At 36.0% G+C, this 27,472-nt stretch overlaps 1 protein-coding gene and 1 pseudogene across 1 annotated transcript in view; one reads left to right on the top strand and one right to left on the bottom strand.

Moving 5' to 3' along the window:
* Positions 1-2,182: 2,182 nt before the first annotated feature.
* LOC149568656 (uncharacterized) overlaps positions 2,183-27,472 on the bottom strand; it is a 43,382-nt gene continuing 18,092 nt past the window's right edge. Inside the window, exons 5-6 of the mRNA XM_089821529.1 lie at positions 3,041-3,292; positions 2,183-2,872 (exon numbers count right to left, since the gene is read on the bottom strand). Of these exons, the coding sequence (XP_089677655.1) occupies positions 2,636-2,872; positions 3,041-3,292 (489 nt within the window). The 3' untranslated portion in view covers positions 2,183-2,635. The remainder of the gene's footprint in view (positions 2,873-3,040; positions 3,293-27,472) is intronic.
* On the top strand, positions 6,674-7,581 carry LOC149568657 (uncharacterized; annotated as a pseudogene).

Here is a 27,472-nt window from a genome sequence, read left to right as displayed (position 1 = left end):
TAAGTCCAACTTTAGGTAAAGTTCGTAAACTTGTCGTAGATAGTGGTAGGATAGACAAATTTGTGGCAACTCATATGCTAGTTTAGGCTTTACATGAATCAAGGATTCGTCTCCTTATAAAGTTTAATGGTTTTAGAAAGGTCATCAAATGTTGGTAAATGAAGGGTCTCATGTTGATTTTTAAATTGGTAGATATAAAGATAGTGCTTAGATTTGGACAAAGCTTTTTCATTCTCTATGCAAAGTTCTTAGATTTGGACAAAGCTTTTTCATTTTCTATGCAAAGTTCAATAGAAAAGTTAAAAGATTTCAATTCTTCAATCTTCCCACAAAAATGGAATACTATACCCCCATTTTAGATTTGTCATATTCTCCAAAGCTCCACAAAATCTTTATTCACATATTTTTATATTATTTTAAAATTATATGATACCAAGTCATGTGATCTATACTCAAATAAGATTTACAAACATAAATTTATTAGTGTTGAGTTAGGGTTGTTGCAGTTCTAGTAATGGTTAAAGTTAGGGTAGAGTTTAATTAAATTCAAACAAATCAACAGTTAATATGGTTAGAGAATAAGGTCAGACATTTTTCCCAAAGTTAATATTCATTGCATTTGTCAATTACCCAAGCTTATATTAATCAATAGATTTATAAATGTTTATTTAATCTAATTTTATGGAAAGATGATATATTATATGCATTTCACAAGGCTAGCTTGTCAATTTCATATACAAAACATTAATTAGGAAGGAGGGGAGAGAGAGAGAAGGGAACGTGAATAAGATGAATAATATGAATAGAGCACAAGATAGAGAGGTGAAAAGTTTGGAAATGATAAAACATAGGCATGGAAAAACAGAAAAAGATATAGACTCTTTACTTCTTGCCACATAATTTTTTAAAATTTCATCAGAGAATAACATTTTACTTTGCTTCCTTTATTTGACTCGCTAGCATTTGAAAGTATTCTTCTTGAATCCTTGCACTCTGCATTGAACCAAGGATTGACTGGAAAAAACTCTAGACCCTCTTCTTAGGTTGCTCTAGCGTCTCGTAAATTACCAGAATCAACATACTGGTGCAAATGTAGCCTATTTCCTCGTATATGTCCTCGTGTGATATGTGATTTTCTGCTGCTTGAAGGTGTTTCTCAAAGGCTCCAACCAAAAGTTCCAAAGTTTCAGGATTTACTAGGGGATTTTACCTTGTGAATAAACGTTCTCTGTGCTTCTGCAGAGTCTGCCTTCCTTGCTGGTTATTTGTATGAATGAGAAAATTGATCCTCTAAACAAGAAAAAAAGAGCAGTGCCGGTGCGTTGTCACCATGATATCAGACAACTGAAAAGTTGGGCAGGTGTAAGAGGCTTCCTAGATAATCATAATGTTCAAGACACCTCTCCACCTGACAAGCAACCAGGAAGCCATTTTGGAAATGAATTCATACAATATTTGATTGGATATACAATAATCCACTTCATCCAATCCACACTACCAAAGGGAAGACAACGTGCATAAGCGATGAAAAACCTTTGCATTGGTATTAATGAATTACTAGATAAAAGGCGGTAACTTGAGAGGAAAAGCTTCCAGTTATCAATCATGTTGCTCAGCACAAATTGCACTGGACCTCTCAAAAGTGTAACATTCCAAGTTTGGAAAATGAAAAAAGTTTGACAGCCTAACTAGAGGAACGTGATCCATTCGGTGAAAGGTGTGGCATATTACTTTCAATCTATATCCCTCAATCATGACCACTCAGCTCTAGATCCATTTGCCGCATAAAATTATCAATCCCAAAGTAAAAGGTAAGGGAAAATCTGAAAAGCTAAATCTAAGCTTATTACACTAAAGTAATATACAGAATGTTTTTCCTTCATTCTTGTACACTATTAGCTCTGAGATAGAATTTATTATTTAGGAGTACCTGAAGCTATCCAATATTTTATTATTTTTTACTAGTATAATTCTAAAGATCTTGTGTCTTCTCTGCTGATTGACGACTGAAATAATTCTTGCTCCAGCACAAATTTACATACTAAATCATTCTGATTGAATTCTTCGAAAATATTGAGAATTTAGGGCATAGCGGAGAATTATGATCGAAGAAAGGTTACCCGTTATTACTCTAGAAATAAAAAATACAACGGGCCTGTACTTGATGCGTAACCTTGCAATATTGGTAACTGAAAACTTTATTGCCCAAATGAAGAATATGAATACAGAGTTTCAGATTCCATTTGCCACAGTTAAAAGAAATGGCCTTCTGAGAAAAATAGAGAAATGTGGAAACGCCATTTTTTTAGCAATCCATTGTCCGATTTCAACTTCCCAGCTTCTTGAAGCCTTTCCGCAAGCTTAGCTCAGGCCCACACGATGGTAATCCTTTCAGTTTCAACATGAATGATAAATATGCAAAACATGCATATTCTATTCCGAAGCTATGGTTGAATTTCCAAACAGAGGAATGCTCCCCTCAATTTACAAGTATAGTTTTTCCACATAGCTACAGCTTGTGTTCCTAGATTCAGTCACTTTGCTGCACAGAATTCCATCGCCCAAATCCATTGGGAACTTATAACTTAACAGGATTCCAATTCAGAAAATTATTTTTCCACGTTATATAGTCCTTTTACAAATCTCCGTCTTCTGCTGACTCTGAATTATCGGCTGTCTCTGGATCAGGATTGACTGACAATGTGCCTCTCGGAATTCCAAAAAGTGTAATAAATATTTCTCTATGGCATTCATCACAAAAGTAAAAATATGAAAAATGACCTTCACCAATCAGCTTATGAAGAATGGCACCAGGTACCATACGTTTTGCATAATCATTGAAGGGGTAGGGTACAATCCGGTCATCCATGCCCTGTCAATATTTCATAATGCCAAACATAAGTCATACTCTATGCCACTCCTGAAAATGCTATCAACAAAATCAAATTTGAACATACATTCAATGCAGCTACAAGGAAAAGTAAAGAACAAAGATTGCATTTAGAGTTTAACCCAAGCTTTTTCTGTTAACAACAAATACCTGCCAGATATGTATTGGTCCAAGAAATCCCTCCCACTCTTCATGGACTTCATTAAACAGTGAATGAAACCATGATTTGATTCCCTTCATCTGTTTTTTCCTTACTTGTAAATCTGCAAGGCTAAATCCCCATTTGTTAACTTGTAAAATGGTTTCGTCAACAAATGGTGTCAAAGTATCTTGCCGCATTGACTCTTTCCTGTCCATCAGCTGAAAATCAGCAAAGAACTTCTGTTCTGCCAAAGCTAAGTCCTGTATAGTTCAAAATTCTTTAATTAACTTTTATTCATAAGCTATGGGCACGCCAATATACTAAAAAGAATGTTTGCTTCCATGAATAGACAAAACCCCCATAGGGAACATCTCCGGACATGCCTTAATATTAAAAAAATACATGTAAGCTAATGGTCTAAGACTCTAAATTGCTAATGTTAGCACTCCAAATTACCTCCTTATCTTACCAGAGCACACCAGCTGACTGTAAAATAAAGGACTTGGGAAAGCTACACTAATCAGGTCATTCCTGATATTAAGGCTTCCATTATATATAAAATGAGTTTCTATTACTAAATACAACAATTACACATTCAAGAAGCGTGAGTTTAATGCAGCTTTAAATATATGCATATCACTACAAATGAAACATATGTCAATATGCACATGCAAATCTGTGTCTAATAACTTCCCTAAAAGAAAAATGACGTGAACAGCGTATACGATTTTAAAACTACTTGTTTTCTGTTGTTTTCACATTAGATTGCAAAGATACTTGAGCATTACTTTCTTTGAAAGAATAAAACCCTTATATGAGGACCAAAACTTGTAAATCAAAATGATAATGCTTAGTTGGAGTTTATATACACTTCACAAATTTAAAAACTATGTGAAAGGCATAACTTCTCAGAAGGGTGTTCTGCCATAAACAAATATCAATTCATCATTACATCTGCAAATTACCTGAAAACCCAAGTCCAAAATTCTACTTGGATGACAAGGGAATTACGTATTTGAAGGGAAAACTGAACCTTATACCAAATAAGGAATGATACCAACCACTGATATATATTACATAAGGGTACAAACACATCATGTACTTTTGGTATCATGGGCAAATGGAGCAATTGAGTGGGTTCGTTGATGTGGTCCTTTAAGGTGTTTGAACTGGAATTCTAGATGATGTGTGATGTGTCACACCCTACATGAATCTATAATGAATGGAAGAAAATTTCAAAGAGTATCAACAATGCTAAATAGCAGATATTAATGTTTGTCGGTATTTGACAAAATGAGTGATTCATTTAGAGAAACCATGAAAACATTTCATTAGTGAGGCTGTCATTAAAGTTCAAATTTCTATTGGATCGTTGTACTCAGAGTCTTTGTCCCAACACTGAATCATTATGCTCGCAAATGTGAATTTGTAAAATATAGACTGGTGTAATGTCTGACATTTCATAATGACTGCAAGCACTGTGAAGGCAGAAAGGTTTAATCATCCACTGATAAAAGATCAATGCATATTTGTCTCTCTTTATTTTTTATATTGAATATGCAATGTAAATTTTGCATAAACTCCTAACAGACTGCACCTTGCCACTATTGGGAGTAAACAGAACCAGCAAGCTCACACCCAAACCAGGGGACTTGGAGGTAGGAGCTCTCATAAAAATTGTTTTGTTTTTGGAAGGCTTGGGAGGATGAGCATGGGTTTCTGACCATGGTTTACATATATTCTAATGATTTTTAATGACTTTTATATTTTTAAGTATGATAGATATTTGTGTATTTATTACGATGAAATGCAGTGATTTTACTGAATTTTTTTCATCTAAAACAATTTCTTCGTACAAAATCTCTTGATGTATCTTAAGTGTGACGCTATTTTCTCTGCTACATTAAAATACTCTGTCAGCGTTATTTCTTTTACATTGAAATGGTGGTATGTTATTCTATTCTGTTTTATTTTAAGGGGAGTGAGTGAGCAGGGTAGGAGTAAAGGTCTCTGCCCATGGTTTTTAATATATTGTAATAACACTTCATAATTTCTAGATTGATGTAATTTGAAATTTGTACATGGCCAATGAGTTTTTTGTCTACTGGTGACCAGAGATCAAGTCTATCTGAGTGCAAGGCTCCAATATTATAAGGGATTGAGGTTAGGATCCATGACCCAGACAAATTTGGCAAAACGGATACACCTCAGTCCTAGCCAAACAGGTTCCAGCCTATAGACTCGTGCTCCTGTATCTAGTAGCGAACCCAGGAATGCAAAAGGATAAAAGATAATTAAAATATTATTGTATATTATTCATAAAGATTGATTACATAAATAGGTAGTCATATAGCAATTTAACAGCTACAGAAAAACAACTAAAACTGAAATATTTAAACTGACTCATAAATCCTATTGATTAATACAGTAACATCCCCCTCAATCTGAAGGTGTTATCATGAAATCAGAGAGTATTTTGAGCTCATAAAACTTAGATTTAAGCCAAGCACTTTGGTGGAAACTTTTGCTGGTTGATCTGAAGCATTTTCTGAAAGCCTGTTACTATATAAGGATTTATAATCCATTTGAACTTACTCTTTTATCTTGACATGGTTCAAAGCTTTATACTTGAGCCCATTTCTTTGGTGGCTCTCAAATATTGATAATGAGCCTATTGCTTTGATACATCTAAAATTAGGACTTAGTTTGTCCAATTTGAGTTGGCACATCTTAGGTGCAGAATTACTGAAAAATAGCACACATTGTGTGCAAGGAATTTGTTTTGTCCATGTTGCAATTTGATAATAGCACACATTGGTTGTTGTGAGCTTGTTTTGTCTATGTTGCAATTTGATAATAGCACACATTAGGTGCAATGGATTTTTTTGTCCATTTGTTTGAGAACAGTATACATTGAACTGTTGTAATTACCACTGACTTGAACTTGAATCTGACATATACATTATATTTCTTCCCTTGGAAGATGAGAGAAAAAAAATATTGACATGATTTCACTGATGGAGGTATTGGACAAGATGCAACATTTTTATCTTCATCGCCTCAATTAGGTGAAATGATAAAGTATGGACCAATATCATCATAATCATCACAAATTTGATCTCCAATGTTGGCAAAATCATTTTAACCAATAAGATATTTATCACCATCAATATTATATTCCTGACAAAATGTATCTCCAATGTTATCAAATCAATTTCACCAGTAAAATTAACATAACCATGAATATTGTTATCAACCATAGCCTTATTTGGAACTTCTAATTGAATTCCTGATAAAAATGCCACAATTGAGAACTCTAGAGATTAAATTTACTTTTGTCATTTCTGGTATCTTCTCCTCCTACCTTCTACCCAGTTTCTTGCCTGCAAACTTCTGCACTTTAAGGCAACCAAACGCGGACTTAAATTTTCCTTCACAAATCGAAACATTAAAAGCACATATTAAACAGCCAAACATAATCATGTAAGAGTCAAAATCCCTCCCATAACAAGGGTTGCATATTGGCTGCCGTTACAGCTTAAAGGTGAGGATTTAACTAAAAAACTTAATGTACTGATGGATTTTCTATTTCAGGGGGATCAGGGTTTTGAAATTGAGTTGGATTATGAGTACTGTGAGTCATGCACAAGAACCAGCTGCAGGAACTTGCTCAAAGGAGCTGTGTCAATCTCCCGTTGTATTTCTACATGCAAGAAGGCCCTGATCGTGCCCCTCGATTTAAGGTTGTTACTTTTAATGGCAAGACTTTCAAGAGCCCCAAATTTTACACTACATTACGACAGGCTGAGCATACCACTGTAGAAGTTGCTCTCTGAACACTTTCTCGATGAAGCCCTTCACAGTCTCTTGCTGCAAGAATCCTATTCGAAGTCAAGCTGCCTGAATATCAGGAAGTTCTGAAAATGAAGGGAGCAATGAACAAGAGCAGAATGCAATAGCTCCTATTTTAACGGCTAGGCACATGGAAGAACAGAGTAGAATTGTTTCTCATAGCCATGTACAGCAAGTTCCATCAAACAGAACAAGGACCAGAGTCAGCCCCAACTGGAGTCGTTTGGGAAAACCTGTTACTGATATGAATTCCTTCTATAATACAAAGGCCTGGGTTGCAGTCAAATTCAATGGTCATACCATTCAACCTCAAAGGTTTCTCGCTACACAGCATAATCCTTCAAGATGCAGGCCATTCTATTTTCTATACAATCTGCATGATGGTCAAACTTCAGTGTCTAGTTGTGGAAAATCACTTGAGTGTGTACTTTCAAACAGGTTAATTCCTAGAAATTCCAGGGAATTAGTTCCAATGCAGCTTGGCGATGCTCATAAGGTTTCTCAGAGCAGGCAAGATGTCCCTCTCCCATTGGACAAACACCAGTGAGATAAAGAATGGCTTAGAAGCTCAGGTTCAAGTATGACATTGAGGCCTGGAACAATTGGACCAAGCATGCTACTTTGGCCTATATCTACAAGTACATTATATAACTCTTCTAGTTGATCTCCATTACATCTGCACTCTAATGGACTCTAGTCAACCAAACACCAGCTTAAATAGATGATTCTGGCCTGCTTGCGCAGGATCTCCCCCCGCACAAAAAAAACAAATCCAAGTTGCATTCTAAATTAAAGGGGGGAAAGAAAATATTTAAGCATGAAACTCAATTACCCTGATCTCTACACCACAAATTACTTAAAAACTGGTATCCCGCAGAGTTAGGGCAGGCTACACGGAATCTCATTGGGCAGACAAACAAAACCTGCTCTTGGGCCATGTTGACTCCTCCTTTGAAGCTTTGCATGATCATGGGAAACTTGCATCTCTATATATGGCTCTTTTTTCCCATATTTCTTCATCTGTTCATATGGAAGCAACAACTTTTAACTTTCTCCAAATGCTTTGTGGCTTCTTTATCTAATTTCCCAATCTTTATTGTTAACTTCTTTTCTTTGGCACACATCATTTTTGACAAAAAACAATATTTAAATCAATTCTATTTTTCTTGACAAACAATCTCTTGAGCATCAACTTTCTCCAATACAAATTACCTCTTAAATTTCTTCTAGCTTTTTTTTCATTGCTGCGATACTTTTACAAACAACTTTCATTGATTTATCGATCTCCATCCACCTATGCTCTGATACCACTGTTAGGCCCAGGAATGCAATGGGATAAAAGATAATCAAAATATTATAGTATATTTTTTACTAAAAGAGGGGTTAAAATTTATTAAAACAAAGAGAGATACAAGAGGGAGAGCTCAACTAGGAGCTCTATCCCTACCAACAAGATCATTGAAGTCAGTAGCCAATTGAGCAGGTAATTGCCCCCATATCCATAATATTCCAATCATGCACATGATCAGAAGCCTATTAAGCCAAACAAACAGCAACTCCATTCCATTCCTAAGGAATGTAAGTAAATTGAACAAACTCTAGAGATCTACACGAGGAGAATTTGATTCACAACTGAAGCCAGATGCCAACTACCATCTACAAGTGCCTTCGAAGTAAGAAGGTTCACAACCACTTGGGAGTCAGACTCACAAATAATCCCGTGCCATCTTCTCAATCTTCAGACAACATTGTTCCACAGCATGTAAAATTGCCAAAGCCACCATAAGATTGTTAGTATGACAATCCTTATGCACTAAAAAAAGATTGGACTTCACCAGGGCTGCAGCGAGCCACTCCCCCAATAAAATATTATAGTATATTGTTCATAAAGATTGATTACATAAATAAGGTAGTCATGCAGCGGTTTAACTGCTATAGAAAAACTACCAACCTGAAATATATAAACTAATTCATAAACCCTAATGATTAATAATAATACATTAACAAAATACTTCGTGATGGCCCTCACAGGGTTGGTTTTCTCTTCACGCCTCTGCTAGACAGCTATACTCGCCAATTGAAACTCCATTAAAAAAAATTGTGCACAGATTAAGTTTAACTAGAAATGCAAAACATCTTATTGTATTAAAATATTTGAGCTAAAATACTTTATATTTTTCTTTTCATAATTCTCACCATATAATCTCTTATTATTTCCCCATGCTTCATTTGAAGTTTTATTAATACTAGTCTTGTATAAAAAATTTGATATTTTTCTCTACATTTCTGATAAGATTGGCTTTCACATAAAAATTAAAAATATAAATATGAGATATTTCCAAACTGTGTATAAAAGGATATTTGAGAAAAAGTCAGTTCAACCAATGTTATAATAATAAAGTATGATTTGTGACCTAAGATTGCTAAGATGCTAAGAAGTTATGATGTTCTAGAAATGTAGGAATTTCTTCCAAATATCATGCCTGGGAAATAGAAAGCAACACTCTCCACAATATGTACTAGGAACAATAGAAATCGCACGATCTTGAGGCCGTAATTGGTAAGCTTGCAACCTCATGGGCGGACAAGGAATGAAAATTCAATAGTGCCCTTGTATAATCAATCAATCTAAATCATGAAGTTGGTGCTCATATACAACTTCGGCAAAGACTATATTCTATTGTAAGGAAAAAAGTAAGTGTGCCTTTGAGTAGCCTGGGTACATCCAAGTATATATTTGGGCGTACCCAAATGCCTTGGTATGTACACAACTCATACCTAGCCTTACCCCAAACAAACTCGTACCTAAACATATTTGATACAAGTACAAGATGTCTTAAGAGTGTACTCTACAAACATAGATTTTAAATATATTTTCTAAAATTATTTTTTCTATTTTTCAAATTTTTTTTTATCATTATTTACCTTTTTTCCATCTTTAGATTAAATTGAAAATAATTATCATCATACTCATGTTCCAAAAAGGATATTTTCTTTGTGATCTAAATAGCTAATGATTTCAAATATTATTAGTACAAGTACCATATAACACATTTCACTTTTTACTACCATCGTTTGGGGACAATTCTTCATAGGACCTATGGCTATTTGGAGGATTTGTTGCTGACAATCCCTTGCTAGAAATTTGTGTCTATCTAATGATCTATACTTAAGCAAGCATTGTGCACAATGGCAATTCAAAGAAGAATGTAGAATAAGACAATATGAAGATGATACTAACAAAGAAGCTAAGGACAGTTGAAGGATTATTGTCAAGCTAAAGTCCAAAATTCAAATTAATCATCAATATCAAATCTTGAAAAAGCCAAAATTAGAATTTAATCAACAGTAATTCTTGAATAAGCTAATCATTTCTTAACCTAGAATTTATCAATTGCATCCACCCTCTAATAAGTGCTTATTATTGATTTTATCAAATTATGGATAAATGCAGTTATGAGATGCATACATGCAATAATAAGCTTTGATATCCCACACTTGAAATTAAAAATGGGGCATCTCTCGGTCTCTCATACTCAACTGAAAGCACAACACCGAGGTATCTAATATGTACTTCGTTGGCAGCTTTATGCATATTCCAATAGCATCATCCCTTACACTCAGTTAGGGATTGGGAATAAAACTCCAACTTGTGTTTAAAATTTAGTGAGAAGCAAATGTTTTATCACAAAGCCACATTCTTAAATTGATCCAAGCAATCACTTTTTTCTGCAATAATTATCTTTCACATCATAAGTTAATTTAGTTAATTAATATTATTTAAATATATTAAAAAAAGTTGACTTATGGGAGAGCACATTCCACCTCTACCTCAATAACTTCTTGATTGACCACATCTCCCTCATCAAGACATAAATCACTTGGTCACCAAGATGAATTCATTTGACACTTCTACTATTACAATAGAATAGGTCAAGTTAACTACCCTCTTTAATGATACTTGTCACCTTGACTTGTGCATCCTAGAGTCTATATATTGCAGTCTATTTCTTTTCTTTTCACATCTTGAATACAAATATTGGAATTGTTATTTTAAATTTATCATCATTTTATTGTAAATCTTAAATTAAAACTTGGTGTTTATGTAAAATTCTAACATGGTAACGAAGCAAAAAAAAATCGTCAACTATTCTACTTTGGATATTGATTTTAGGTTTTTATACTAAGGTCTATCTCTTTAAAAATTGTGTGTTTTTTAGATCCACTCGTTGTAAGAGACCTCTTGGGAAGGAATGGACTATTCCATTACATTTAGAAGGATAAATAGCTAGGTTAAGCTTTTGTTTCATCCAAACTAGACATTGTGAATCAAGGAGCCAAAAAAAAAATTGTTGTTGGTTTTGATTGGGAATTTTAGCAAATACACATATTTCAAGACAATTTGGCACAAAATCAACATCATTATTACATTTAGACCAACTGAAAATCTATAAATTGATTCTTGAATCATCAAATTTGATGCAATGCAAGGCAAGGAAAAACAATTAGGACCAAAACATGCAACCCAAGGCCATGCAATAGGCTATAGAGGATGATGTGCACAGTTATATGTTGAAAGGGGAGGGGGTGAATCAGTATAACAACTTTTATCAATTTAAACTTTCATCAATCACAATATCATTATTTATTAAATTTCAATAGTGATTCGCATGAGAACTCAATAACACCATATTTATGTGGAAACCCTTTAGAGAGAAAAACATGGCAAATTACTTGGTTAAATAATAATCTTTTACAAATTTTGTAAATTTACCTACTAGAGGAACCAACCCCTCATTCAATTTGTGAGCACTCGCCCAATAGAGGCATCAACCCCTCATTCAATTTGTGAGCACTTGCCTAGTAGAGGCATCAATCCCTCATTCAATTTGTGCACACTTGCCTAGTAGAGGCATCAATCTACTCATGGTTTCCCATATATCTGGTGTATATGCTTCATTGTCTTCTTCAACACACTACAATCTTTTTTTATAAAAGTAATTTGGATCTTCGTTAAATTTGGATCTTCATGAGTGGTGGTATCTCTTAGAAAAGACAGTCTTTTGAGTAGACATAATTTTCCTTTTAATTGATGCTTGCTAACATATAGCTTTTGGTCATTAATCATCTTTAAACTAATTACATCTCAATCACACTGACTCCATTGCAACATATTAAAGTCATAATGAATTGCTGCATGTTATATTGCTAATAACTATAATGAATCGCTGTTCTATCCTTCCATAAAGTTCCTGCCTTGCATTAACAATTTTCTTGACAAATAATAATGAGTTCTATGATATTGCCATCAGGATTCAATTGTGGACTTTCCAGGAGGTCACCCATCCTACTACTACTCCAGCTCGAGTGCTCTTAACTATGGAGTTTCTTCCATGATCAAACTCACTCTTCTTGCAATCCCATTTGCAAAACCTTCAGCAAGTGTTGTGCCTCATGAACCATTCATTAGAAAGCTCCTTAAGATCATCAATTGATAAGCAAGAGATATTTTTCAGAACAAGTCAATTGTCATATTGCTATCAGGATTCAACTATGTAGTTTTTTGAGTGAAACTCATTGACCATGTTTCATGAGTAGTGGTTCGCATGAACCCATCTCTCATGAGAATGAATGTAACACTTAGCACTCATTGCATCTACGCAATGCTTACAGAGGTGAACAGTCCGGACTTCTCGAGTGGTCACCCATCCGAGTACTACTCTAGCTAGAGTGCACTTAACTATGGAGTTTCTTCTATGGTTAGACCCACTCTACTTGCAACCCCATTTGCAAATTCTTCAGCAAGTGTTGTGCCTTATGAACCATTCATTAGAAAGCCCTTTAAGCTCATCAATTTCCCCTTATGAAAGCCCCTTGAACTAATCAGTTTTGTTTGAGCGTTTCCATTCCTAGACAAATTGTCACTTTAAGGCTGATCTTGTTCATGCCATAGTTCCAAGAATCGCAGCAATTCACGTGATTCAGTGATTCAATTCAAGCCAAATGTTTTTTTGTGAATTGGTGAATCGAATCAGTGATAAAGGGTTTATGAAATAAGTTGCTCACTAAAATTCAAGGGTTTTTTAAATTTGTCGATTTGATTCCAATTCATGCCAATTCACGATTCGATTCGGTCTTGCCAATTCCGATTCTTGTTACTTTGGTTCATACACATTGGTCAGGCCACCTTTGTAAAAGGTTCACCACTTATAATAAATCTTTTAATGAGATTGCTTAGTGCTTCTTTCATGTCTGTTGTTTATAATAAATATAAACAATGATAATTGCTGTCATGATCAAACAGATCACCACCTTTATTTATCTCTTGGCTCCACTCTTCTATCCATAATCAAATCATTATGACCATACAAATTTCTGTAATTGAACTGCATGCTGCCAAATAAATGATTTCTTATTGATCATACAGACCCTAAATGGTAAAAGGTAATCCCATAAATGTTTCTCATTTTTCCCTTGTTCTCATAATGTTTCTTGCTTTACTTTCTAGCCTTGTGAGGTCAATGTATCTCATTCACATTAAGTATCAATACAATGCTCCTATTTGAGATTTACCCTAATTTAGTCCTGAAATAGTAATTCCAAATTGAGATGAGAATTGCAATACATTTACAAATATAATTATCTAAAAAATGGAGACAATATGTAAAACTACAGTATAGTTTTCTACTTGTAACTCCGAAAATTAATTCCTTGACTGGATACCAAATGATTCTCCTTCCTTGATGGACCAATACATACATCTTATTTGCTGCTTACCTTTGATTCTTTAATACTGCAGGACATTGTGAAGTCTTATAAATAAGACAATTTTCTGTATATATACCCTTATTTATGAATATATGATATCATTTGGTATTTGTCTTTTCTTAATTGCTGGATATACCTTTCAATCTAGATGTTATCCTCTCTTATGATCACTGTAACTGTTTCTAAATCCTTATAGGCAGATCTGCCTGTAGTTATCTTCTTACCTTTTTACTCTTTCCCTCTCCAATGTATTCCTTGTGCAATCACTGATGGTTATTGCTTTTCATTATGAACTCCCCTATATAGCATATGAAAATCAAATGAAAAGTGATCTGATCTCTGTATATCAGAATTTGTAATGTATGTAACTTCCTATTGCTTCCAAAGGCCTGTGTAGGTATACTGGGTTTGTATCAAAGTTCCAATTATTCAAGCACTTCATTGCATCAAAAAGTTGTTTCAATCTTTCTTTGAGAGGTCACTGTGTCTGAATTAATCAATAGGTTACATGCTAAGTATCATATAGTTCTGATCCGCTATCAGAATTCTCTTAATATTGATAGCAATCTTCCACGTTGTCTTATATCTTGCTCTTCATCCTTGCATTCCCACCTTGTAATGGGCAGGTATAACCGTCTCCCCCTTACTCAGATATGAGGCTCCTTTAGCACCACTGCTGTGACATATAAAAACAATCAGATCCAGTGCATTTAGAAATTCTCCCCAGGGTCTCTAACATCCTTTGATAAGACTTGATATAAAACATTGCATCTCATCATCACACCACTTTGTAATTACATACTCATACATGCCTCTTCATTATTTTTTGTTTTTTGTTAGTTTGTCCATTAAGGAGGAATTACACTTTCCCCAATTGGTAAGTGATTTTGTTTAAGAGATTTGTTTCCCCGAACTATCCTTCTTTGAGATAGGCACCTAAAGAACGGCCATCATATTCTTTCATTCATTTACATGACTTTATTAAAAAAGCCATCATTGTATTTCTTGTATAAGCTTGTACTTGTATTGCATCTTTTCAACAATAAATGGTTCCTTTTTATTTTTTAAATAATCAGGTTATATTTCCTTTGATAATTACACTTCTTAGGTTTGCTTGTGTTAGTTGACACTTTATGTATTTCTTATGCGTTAATCCAAATATTGATTGGTTTTCCATCTAACTATTTCTAAACATCTCTCATACTGTCTTTAGTACCATATGTGTTTTTGACTACTTCAGAACACCAGCCAGAACATTGCCATATTGTGCCTTACTTCTGACACCGATGACCAAAAGGTTGTTGGCTTTTCAAGGGGGGTTTTGTTGATTTTGCTAAGCCTTCAATATGAGTTTCCCTTGCTATTTTAACGACCATCATGTCTCTTCCCAAGTGAACCAGATTAAAAAGAACTACTGTTTGTACATATGCTTCTATGTTGGGGAAATGACAATCAATGACAAGTACACCTTCAGCATTAATGACAATGATCTTGCCCATATCTTTCAAAACTAATGACAAGAACAAATCCATTTGACATCAACGATAATATGTCCAACAATACTTGAAAAACTAAGCTACCAGATTCTCTTGCAGAGCTACAAATTTGCTGCAAATCTTGTCAGAGGAGCGCAGGCAGAATTCGCACCGAATTTTGAAGAATTTGCTATCTAGATCTGGGCTGAATTTGGTCTTAGAACATTTTTTTAGACTTTATAAAAGTGTTTTTTGTCCTCCCAACCCTATTGTGACCACGAAAAGACCAAAAAAGATGTTTATGTCATTTATTCATTTGTGTATGAGAGTTTGTTTGTAAAGGAAATCCAAATTGACAATAGGTGACATCTAAATTGATGATTATAGAGAAATGTCTTTAAAAAGATATGATATCTTTGAATCTGGGACTTCAAATTTTTATCTCAACTTTTGATATAGCCTGGTTAGAAATGCTCTAACCGATACAAAATTAAAATTCAGATAACTGCACTTATCTTTTGACAATTCCTTTCATTATCAAATTGTCCCCTTGATATGGAAATATTTTCCATGCATTTTGACCAAGCAAGTGTATCAAGTTGTATGTATGGCTAAATGATGCAGTTAATGTCCTATTGAACTGAAACATAGATTTGGTTGTGTATTTTGCTATGTTCCTTTACTATTAGCAGATTCAAGTATGGATTTATTTCTTGTTGCATATATATACAGACATACATATTTTAAAAAAACATATGTTTTTGTACGGATGAACCCAAAACAAATCTGAGCCCAACCCTAAAAAAATATAGACGAATTTCGAACCCGAATCTCAAACCCGCATTCATACCAGAATTTGAAACGGCAACTTAGTTGAAAAATGTGACCTAGTACCCGTATAAACCTTGCTATGGCATGACAGGATTAATAACCTGACTAAGGGTTTTCATAACCACATGCCCCCACCAACTGATCAGTTGGAGTTTCAAACTCCAGCAATAATTACTTAACTTGAGAAACGTGTTGTTTGACTTGCATTAGTCCAATGCCACCTCTGTCAGGCCATCATCGTACAACAGTTGAAGCTACTACTACCACCATCCCACTACTCAAGCATACCACCTGCACTCCACTTGATAGCCAACTATTGCATTACCCAAGCAACATCTGCACTCCATTGCCACCTCTGCTTAATAGCCACTGTTACATCACCCAAGCAACAGTCTCGCATTGGTGACACCATCAATCCACCGGCTATAGGGCACCAAGCCATATCTAACAAGCAAACACTCCTCCAATTGTGTTTTCAATCAGTTTGGTCAACTTCAGTATGCCACCTCTGTCAGTCCATCATTGTACAACTGTTGAAGCTACTACTGCCACCATCCCACTGCTCAAGCATACCACCTGCACTCCACTTGATAGACAACTATTACATTACCCAAGCACCATCTGCACTCCATTGCCACCTCTTCTTAATAGCCACTGTTACATCACCCAAGAACCATTCACATTGGTGACACAATCGGTCCACCAGCCATAGGACACCAAGCCATTGCCAACAAGCAAAAACTCCTCCTCCAATTGTGTTTTCAGTTTCTTTTGTCAACTTCAGTAGACCTTTTCATAACCATATGAAAGGGCCTTTTTAGCAAAATAAAAATGAAAGGAGCAAAGTTTCATTCCTTGCAGTAATATAATCCATTTCCACGCAAGTCCCTCAAACTTGGATGTGTGCTTGGGCAATTTTTTGAGCTTCAAAGGCCTTATTTTTTCATAGATAAAATCAGATTCGGATTCCATTTTTATAATTTTTTGAGCACTAAACACTGTTGCATGCTATTTTATCTTTTCTTATCATGTGATTGCACTTTCAACTTTATGGTCCCCATGAACAATGTAGGACTCTAGAAAATCAGCTTACACTTTGTAAATCCATTTTATTTATAAAGTGACAAACAATGTAACTTGCTAAGGGTGTCTAAATTGAGTCATTTGGAGAATGGGTGGCCTTCTCCAAGTAGCTATTTGTTATCATTTGATTGTACTTTCAACTTTGTGGTTCCAATGAACATTGTATAACTCTAGAAAATCAGCTTTCACTTTGTCCATTAATTATAAAGTAACAAACAATGTAACTTGCTAAGGGTTTCTAAACTGAGCTATTTGGAGAACAGGTGGATTCACAAGTGGAGTTTTATTGTACACAAACTCACCTTATAAGTTTCATTTAGTGTACTACTCTTGAGTATTTAACCATATGTCATTTTGTAACTACAAAACCAAATAAAGTTCTAAATCTACATGGGATATTCAATCTAAGTAGTTAATGGATATAAACAATCATCCCTCTATCCTTACCTTGGAAGAAGGAAACTACAAGTCTTGGCATGATAGCAACTTCAAGCACTATCAATGGATTCATTTCTTGCCCCATCTATATTAACTTATTCTTAAACCAGGTACTCATTGGACAAGATATATATGAAAATACAAGAATTGTCATATTCTACAATTAGTTGATCTTATTGTTGGTGACCACAAATCATGTACTGTCCCAAACATTTTTATTGCTTTGCATTTAGTGAACTACAGTTGGGAGATTATGGAGACCCCAAAGAACCTCCATTCCTAACTAATCCTGCCATGGGCATACTTCGCTCCCTTGATGAATTTTAAGAATTATTTGTATAAAGATGATATTAAAGACTTGGAATTTGCTTTTTAGGAAAATCCCAATTTTTCTGATGACACAAAGAACTCTCTTATTGCTTCTTCTCCACCCCTACACCTCTTACATTAACATAGATCTCAGCTTCTCTGCATGCTGCAACAAATTCTCTTTAACTCATACACAAATCTTTGAGATCATCAGATATCCACTTATAACACACATAACAGTTGTTTACAAATCTCACATTATAGAGCTTGATAACAACATTGAAATGTGTCTTCTTTGATAACAACTCATACTAAGCCACATATATTCTCAATCCTTTTTTGTCATCTCTGCGCCACATCATGCTAGTATCTTGACACATCCTAATTGACATTGGTTTAGGTATCACATTTTGGTGGACAAGATTAACAAGTCTTTTATGGAGTAGCCACAATTAAGGATCAACATCAAAAAACATGAACAACTTTCAAAACTATAATCTTAATTACTTCCTGCAATCCACCATTTGAGTGACAATTTCTTTTGAAAGAAATGTGCATCATTTGTTGCAAAAGGGGCCTATCATAGTATTCACTATGCAACATTTTAAATTGACTTTCTCTCTTATTTGTGGAGACACACATGAGCCTTATCATACAAGAATTTTAGGACACTCACTTTTGGAGGGGTTATCTTGTCCTCCTTTCCATACTTCAACTGAAATATATTATGAAGTAATTGGTAAAATACTTGATATTAACAGAGACCGAGAGGTCAATATATACAAAAGAATGAAACAATGTTTCCTTAGGAAACGATCGTAAAGAAGAGAAACTTTCTATTCTAGCTAAAAACAAAAAAAGTCATCTACATCCTAACTAAATATTAGAAACATTCTAATATTTGCAATAGATTAAAAATAGATAACCATTTACTAATAATAGAAGCTATCTATTATCATAATACCCTCCCTTAATGTTTAATCTATCCACAACACCAAGTTGTCCTCTGAATTTAACAAACTTATTAGGACTAAGAGCCTTGGTGAGAATGCCAGCAGTTTGATCCATTGTAGGAACACACTGCAAAAGTCTATTGTCCCGTCTTCAACCAACTGTCGTATGTAGTGACAGTGAACATCCACATGCTTGGTTCCTTCATGGAAGACTAGATTTTGTGCTAATTTGATAATGTCTTCGTTATCAACAAAGTGGTTGGTCTTGATGATGACATATCCATATCCCCAAGCATCCAAAGAAGCCAAACAGCTTCACAACTTGCTTTGATTGTCCCTCTGTATTCAACCTCTGTAGAGGAGGGAGACACTGCCTGCTACTTCTTACTGGTCCATGTGACTGCACCTGATCCCAAACTGAACACATATCCAAAAGTTAGTTTTTTATCGTCAACAAAGCCAGCCCAATCTCAATTTGTGAATCCATTGAGTCTAGGATAAGAGCTCCGAGAGTAAAGAAGTCCATAATCTGAAGTGCCCTTCACACAACGAAGCAAACACTTTGTTCTCATCCAATGATCAGCCTTGGGAGTTGTCATAAAGTGGGAGATATAGCTAACTACGAAGCTAATATCAGGCCTAGTAGCAGAGAGGTAGATGAGGGTACCTACTAGTTGCCTATATGTAGTATCATCAACGGGAGGAGAATCAGACTTAGCTGATAACTTGAGACCTTTCTCCATGGGTATAGATGTAGGCTTGCAATCCTACATACGAAAGTTGTCAAACAGAGCCTTGGCATATTTGGACTGAGAGATGAATATACCAAAAGATTGTTGCCAAAACCTCAACACCTAAGCAATAATGCATGAGCCCAAGGTGAGTCATATCAAAAGACTCGAATAAATAATGTTTGACTCCCTGAATCAGTAATGTCAAATTGTCAATGATGATCAAATCATCCACATAAATAACCAAAAGGATGATGTCACTATCAGTAGTCTTGATGTACAAATTCGAGTATGAAGAACTCCTCTAGAAGCCTTGATCACTAAGGTACTTATCAATTTTCATGTACCATGCCCTAGGGGCCTGCTTCAAGCTATAGAGAGCTTTCACTAATCTGAGAACCTAATGTTCTTTACCAACAACCTTGAAACCAGGAGGTTGCATCATATAGACCTCTTCTTGGAGATCGCCATTCAGGAAAGCACTCTTGTCGTCCATCTGATGGACCTTCCAATCAAACTGTGTTGCCATGGCTAGGACTAATTTGATTGTGCTCATCTTTGTAGTAGGAGCAAAGATCTCATAATCCATGCCCTAACACTGAGAAAAGCCCTTTGCAACTAAACAAGCTTTGTACTTATCCAAAGTGCCATCATATTTGTATTTGATTTTGTAAACCCATTTGCAGCCAATGGATTTCTTCCCAATTGGAAGATCAAAAAGGACCCAGGCGTTATTCTTTCAAGAGGCTCTGATGTTCAAATGTCATTGTATGTTCCAACTTTGGACTTTCTTTAGCTTCAGAGTATGTTTGAGGTTCAAAACAAAGTTCCGAGAATCGCCATGAAATCACCTGAATCGCTGGTTTGGCGATTCGATTCAACCTGGGCGATTTTTCATGAGTCGTGAATCGGATCAGCCGATTTTTTCTCATGAATCGCCGATTCATGTGATTCATGGAAAATATCGCCTGAATCAGCTCCATGAATTGGCAAGGCAAGGCATATAGCAATTAAAAAAACATACAAAGGATTAAAGAATCGTCATTCATGGTATGTTTGAGCAAACTTGCAGGAGATTCATGAAAACATAAACAGAACAAACATAACATCCATGGCATTGTGTATATTACTATATAATAATATATACTTCACTTACCAGATCCAGAACAGGAACTCCAAAGCTGGAGACTCATAACTAGTAAATGCAACGCAGTGCTAAAGGTATATGTATTGCATTCTTTTTGAAAGCATACAGGTGATGGAATATTGCCCAGTATTAAAGAAGCCTTGAAAAATATAATGTACACAATAAAAATATTGTAGCAAAACAAATATTCCAATCAGCATATCATGAAGTATTACTAGAAAAACATAATACTAGATACACATCATGCCATTTACAACACTAGTTTTGCACTATTAATATGGAATAAAATAAGAGGATGAAATCAGTAAGATATTCAACGATTAGTATGAACAATTCAATATACAAGCAGAGACATACACATGGAACCTGATAAATCTAAGGATGTGGCAATAAAAGTTAAGAAGTAATCAGCGAAAACAATAAAATCTCCCAAGTTTGATCAACAACAATAAAAAGACTGGAGATGTTGTGTGTATATGCCTATGCAGCGATAAAAGTCTAACCTGTTGCTTTAGCAAAGTAATAAGAATGTCGAGTAATTTATTGTGTATCTAATATTTTAAAAGTGCCATTTATGGCACCATTTAGAGCAAGGATTTTTGTATGTTTCAACTTTAAATCATTATGATCATATAATTTCTATCTACTTCAACTACAGCCTACAATTTACACTTTACGTGTAACATAGTTACATATGTGATGGATTTATCATTTATGTTCCATGTTTATGTATGTTAACTTCTATTTGATGATGTTATAGTGTGTTTAAGTTATATTCAATAAAGGGTGCATGAAATAAGTGTTAAATTGTTAAAATCTCTAAATTTAAAGGACTTTATTAAATTTGCTGATTCATAGCCGATTCATAATTCAATTTAGCCTTGCTGATTCCGATTCTCGTTACTTTCGTTCAAACACACTGTGAATGTTGGCCATGAGAGTAAAGTTAACGGACTCTGTTGGTTTTCTCTTTTTCCGAGCAGTTCTTCCATCAATGAGCTCATCATCACAAAGATCAGCAAGTATCTTAGCCCACCACTTAGGCCGAAGAGAAGAATGACCAACATTAGTATCAAGAGATGCTCTATGATCAAGTTCTTCCTCAAAAAAATTTGGATCAAACACAGGTGAAACATCTACAAATCTAGGTGATCCCATAGGAGAAGCTGGAGGTGTTTGTACAAGGATCACTGATATAAATGGAGTTGCAGGAGCTATTGGAGCCCTCCCATCAGGTGGACCTAACGGAAGTCTAACTCCCAAATCATGAGCCTTCATAGGCTGATCTGCTAGATCAGGAATAAGACAAACAAGCATAAATGGCCCTCATTGCTCATCAAAGACTACATCACGATTGTACAGGAGACGAGATGCCTCAGTGTCGATCAAGCGGTAGGCTTTGTGAAGATTACTGTATCCAGCAAGCATGATTTTTGACTCTTGACATCCAACTTGGTGTGTAATGTAAAAAGGATCCAAATAAAAGCAAGAGAGCCAAAAGCGTTCAGGTGACTAATTATGAGCTTGCCACCTAACTAGGCCTCTTCTAGAGTCTTACCTTTGACTGTCATTGTGGGTGACAGGTTCAAAAGATAAATTGCAGTATTAATTGCTTCTGCCCAGAACTTCTTCGAAACATGTATGTGTTTGACCATGGAGCGAGTCATCTCGGTGATTTTTCTGTTCCGACATTTAATACATTGTTCTATTGTAGTGTGTAGGGCGTGGTTAACTGGCGTTTGATGCCATGAGTATCCAAGAAGCTAGAGAATTCATTAGAACCAAATCCCCCCCCCATTGTTTGATATCGGCATTAAAAAGTTGAAGTACATGAGAAGCTTGCCATGAATCGCCACTAGTAAAAGGTGTGTGATGTTGGTTCCTAGCTTGGCATGCACCACAAACTCCAAGCTATTGAGTCTAAATCCATGGCAAACTGAGGACAAGCTCGTCCCGAACAAGCTGAGAGAGATAATGCACATTTAAGTGCCCATATCGTTGATGCCAAAGCGTGCTAACAGAAGACTGCAGAGCAACCATAGCTAAATCTCGAGAATCACCAAAATTAGTAAGTCGGAAAAGACCATGATCCTCAAGACTTACTACAAAAATAGACTTAGTTACCCTATCAATGATGGTACACTAATGTGAACTGAAGGTGACATCCAACTCTGGAGAGTGTCACAGCAACTAACTGACTAAAAGTAGATTTAGTTTCATCTCTAGAACGTAGTACACATCAAGGAAAATGAGATTCCTCCCAACTGACTGAATCTGAATGTTGCCTTTGCCAACAACGGTGTGCTCTTCTCTGCCACCAAAAATAACAGAATCTGAATAAGACTAGTAGTCAATGAACCAATCTCTACGGTGGGTGAAATGACCAGAGACACCTGAATCAATACACCAAGCAGATGACTTCACATGATCTACAGGTCTTTTAGCCATGACGGCATAAAAGGCAAATTTGTTCTAGTCACTGTGCTCTGCACTGTTTGCTTTCGAATGCAAGCCCAATTGCTTAGTTTGGGCAGCTAAGCGTTTCTGACATTCAACCTCGATGAAGGGCCACACCACCCTACCAACTCATAACCAAAAATGCAACAATATGGAGACCAAGAGAAGACAAAATGCTTCCCAAGCAATTTTATTATACTTGAAAATCCTTACACAAAGCAATTACAATAACAGTTTTGCAAGATCCCTCAAGATCCAACCCATACATTAGCTAGTACAGATCCACACTCTGGTAGAAACCTTCGAGATCTCAACTTGTGCTCGCAAGCCACCAAGCAACCTCCTTGTTTCTAAACCGTAGATGCTAGCTCTTCTCACAAATTCGCAACTCCACCACAATCCTGTCGTAAACTGCCTCACATTCGGCGCTCTATCCACAGACTCAGGAAAAATCACTCCTCACTTCCTCCTTTCCAAGCTTCTACAAAGAAGAGATCACACCTTCAAGCTTTCACACCTTGAAGCCTTCACACCTTCCAGCTTTCACACCTTGAAGCTTTACCTTCCCAAGCTTGATTAGAAATGCTCATATGCCTTGCTTAAATAGACACTTACCACCCAATGCATGATTTATCCACCTTCTACAATATCCACAACTTTCTAGAATTCCAGCCACACACCTCGATAAATGGAATGACAACCATTTTTATTTTATTTTTCCATTACGCCACCTGTGCACCTCGAAAATAGAAATTCCTTTTGTTTCTTTTCTCCCTTTTTCCCTTATTTTACTTTTTTATTATTTTTCCTTCTATTTTCGTCACTTTCTCTCTCCTCCACAATTTTTTTTTTTTTTTTTAAAATTCCCATGCAAGATGCTTTTGCATCAAACTCCCCTGATAGATAGAAAAGTGTCCCACACTTTGACGCCAAAAAGAAAGATCTATGACTATCTTCATCTTCACCAAAGGCTTCCACCTCAACAGGGACAAGAAAACCACCATGCAAATCCTCCACATCTGTATCACTCTGTCAAACACCAGAATCTCAACCGTCCAATCAGCATGCTCACTCTTAGGAACAAACCGAACATGATACTTCGTCAACAAACCCTCATCCACATCAGCAACTAGTGAATCCACACCAGCAACAACAAACTCCACATCAGTAGCAACAAACTCTTCATTAGCAACATGTAGATTTCCATCAACATGAGCCAAACTCCCAACACCAACAATCTCATTGCTCACAACAAGATGCTCTGCAACATACAAATCATCACCAATAGCAACTAGATCATCCACGACCGAGTGCTCTACAATATCCATGTCAGACTCAACCAACAGATCATGAAAACCAATCTCCAACTCAACATCAACAAGGTTAGGAATATCTTCAACAACATCCTCCAACTACTCTACAAGTTCTGTATCAGACTCCACAATCGGATCAACAAAACTAACTTCTTCCACCTCAACCTTGCGATGCCATCTTCTCTCTCAAACATCCTTAACTCGATCAGCCAAGCTAGCTTCAAGCTGAGTAGACATCTTAGAAAAATTCCTCTCCACTATATCATGGGGTTTTGCAATCATCTCAGGGTCCAATCCTCTCGGAGCCATCTTCCAAGATCTTTGTAAACCCTCTGCAACAAATCCTTCCCACACTCCTTGTGACAACCTCGAATTGTTTGCAAGTTAGATCGCAACCTGCCACCTCGCATGAGCAATCAGGAACCACATCACAAGTCTAGGACAACGGATCTATAATCCACAAGCTCTCTACAATTATGCCTCAACAAGTTCAATCTTCCATCTCTGCATCCATCAACTCATCTGCAAGCCCTCAAATCAAGACCAACTCAAATCTACTTCTCCAACCCAAGTCCTGGTGCAAATTGCCTCAGCTTCGGTGATCTGTCCGCACACTCAGGAACTCCTACTCTGATAAACTTCGCCCAACCAAGGTCCTAGTACAAACTGCCTTACACTTCGGCGATCTGCTTGTACACTCAAGAACTCCTGCTCTGATACCACTTGATGAAGGGCCACACCACCCTACCAACTCATAACCAAAAATGCAACAATATGGAGACAAACAGAAGACAAAATGCTTCCCAAGCAATTTTATTAAATTTGAAAATCCTTACATTACTTGAAAATCCTTACACAAAGCAATTACAATAACATTTCTGCAAGATCCCTCAACATCCAACCGATACACTAGCTAGTCCAGATCCACACTCTGGTAGAAACCTCTGAGATCTCAACTTGTGCTCGCAAGCCACCAAGCAACCTCCTTGTTTCTAAACCATAGCCACTAGCTCTTTGCACAAATTTGCAACTCCGCCACAATCCTGTTGTAAACTGCCTCACATTCGACGCTCTATCCACAAACTCAGGAAAAATCACTCCTCACTTCCTCCTTTCCAAGCTTCTACAAAGAAGAGATCACACCTTCAAGCTTTCACACCTTGAAGCCTTCACACCTTCCAGCTTTCACACCTCGAAGCTTTACCTTCTCATGCTTGATTAGAAATGCTCATATGCCTTGCTTAAATAGACACTTACCACCCAATGCATGATTTATCTACCTTCTACAATATCCACAACCTTCTACAATATCCACAACTTTCTAGAATTCCACCCACACCTCAATAAATGGAATGACAACCATTTTTATTTTATTTTTCTATTACGCCACCTATGCACCTCGAAAATAGAAATTCCTTTTGTTTCTTTTCTCCAAGGTTGCATGGGTACTCGTACCCACACCCCTGGTACTCGTACCCACGTACCCAAGTACCAGGTACACGTATCCCACGTACCGGGTACTTGGTGGAGAGCATCATAGCTAAGGACCTTGATTAAGATTCTGATTTTTTTTTTTTGGTTTTTTGTTTTTGTATTAGCTTGTTGTTTATCAAACTTAATTCAATACCAAATCAGTTTGAAACTTTGATACTCATTAACAATAAACTTTATCACTGTTCAAGTCAAAAGTTTATCAATTGCAATATGTCATTGTCATATGGTTTAGGATCTTCTTGTTCATGTTTAAAGTCTGCCTTCTTTGTTATGCATCTAAGCATTTATCATGTATTATTATTTCAAACATATAGCAAATCTGAAACTGAAAACAGTACATTACATTTGCAAACTTTATCACTATTCTTGTTTTGAAAAACCATTGTCATGACTCATAAAATCAGATTTTTTATAAATATAAAAGAGTAATTTTTAAATAAGTTTGACATACCCAAGTACCTCCATCCCCTATTATGAAAAATACTTTAAACATTCAGCAATAGCATATATATATATATATATATTTGACTTATGGCTTATATTTTCAAATTTATTGTTTTGAATGCTCAATGTCATGACTCATGACAGATATTTTGATTTTTATATTTTCTATAAAATATTAATTATATAGAAAAAATTAGGCACACACACGTACCCCCGTCCCCTATTTTGAAAAATATGCGTACCCGTACCCGCTCCCGTACCCGTTCCCGTTCCCATACCCACGTACCCATGCAACCTTGCTTTTCTCCCTTTTTCCCTTATTTTATTTTATTATTATTTTTCCTTCTATTTTCGTCACTTTCTCTCTCCACAATTTTTATTTTTTAAATTTCCCATGCAAGATGCTCCTGCATCAAACCTTCATGTGACCAAACTTGTGGCAATAGTTGCATTGAATGTTCTTCTTCCTGGAGCCTTTTAAAGCTACAGCAAAAGACTTCTGCTAATATTCTTCCTGGAGCATTCTAAAGCTAACAAAAGACTTATGCTGAGAAGATTGTTGAGAATGACGCTTGCCTTTATCCTTCTAAAAGGATTTAACAAAGGCTAGCTCTATAAAGGTGGAGTTGGAACTGTTATCGAACTATTGTTTCCGCCAATCTTGTTGAAGCAGTAGTGTGCAATGGCCTGTGAACTGTTTTAGATCAACACCAGAAGAAGTGATGTTGAGAGTCCCGATAAAATGCTCATAGGACTTGGGTAAACTCCTAAGAGTGTGACCACAATGTCCTCTTCCTCCATCTTGCGACCAATGGCAAGCAACTGATCGCGAATTTCCTCAGTCCTATTTAGGTGAGCCTGGAGCGACGTTCACCCATCCATGATAATAGAAAGCAGAGTGTTCTTCAAAAAGAAAGCTCTTATTTTGTCTGAAGTCTCATGAAGATTCTTGAAATGCACCCATATCTCGGCAGTTGTCTTGTCAAATGGAATTTGAGAGGCATCACTGCCTCCCGATTATTTAGACCCATGTACCCTAATCAGTACCAGGGGAAGTTGGACGCTGTGTAACACCCAGAACAATCTGATCAATATTCTGATATTCAAAAATTGATATTATTCATTGCTTCCAAGTGCCATAATTT

The sequence above is a fragment of the Cupressus sempervirens genome, chromosome 3, assembly GCF_028749045.1.
Source record: "Cupressus sempervirens isolate cs-2001-9-10 chromosome 3, ASM2874904v1, whole genome shotgun sequence".
Taxonomy (NCBI): domain Eukaryota; kingdom Viridiplantae; phylum Streptophyta; class Pinopsida; order Cupressales; family Cupressaceae; genus Cupressus; species Cupressus sempervirens.
This window is presented reverse-complemented; position numbering and strand designations above follow the sequence as displayed.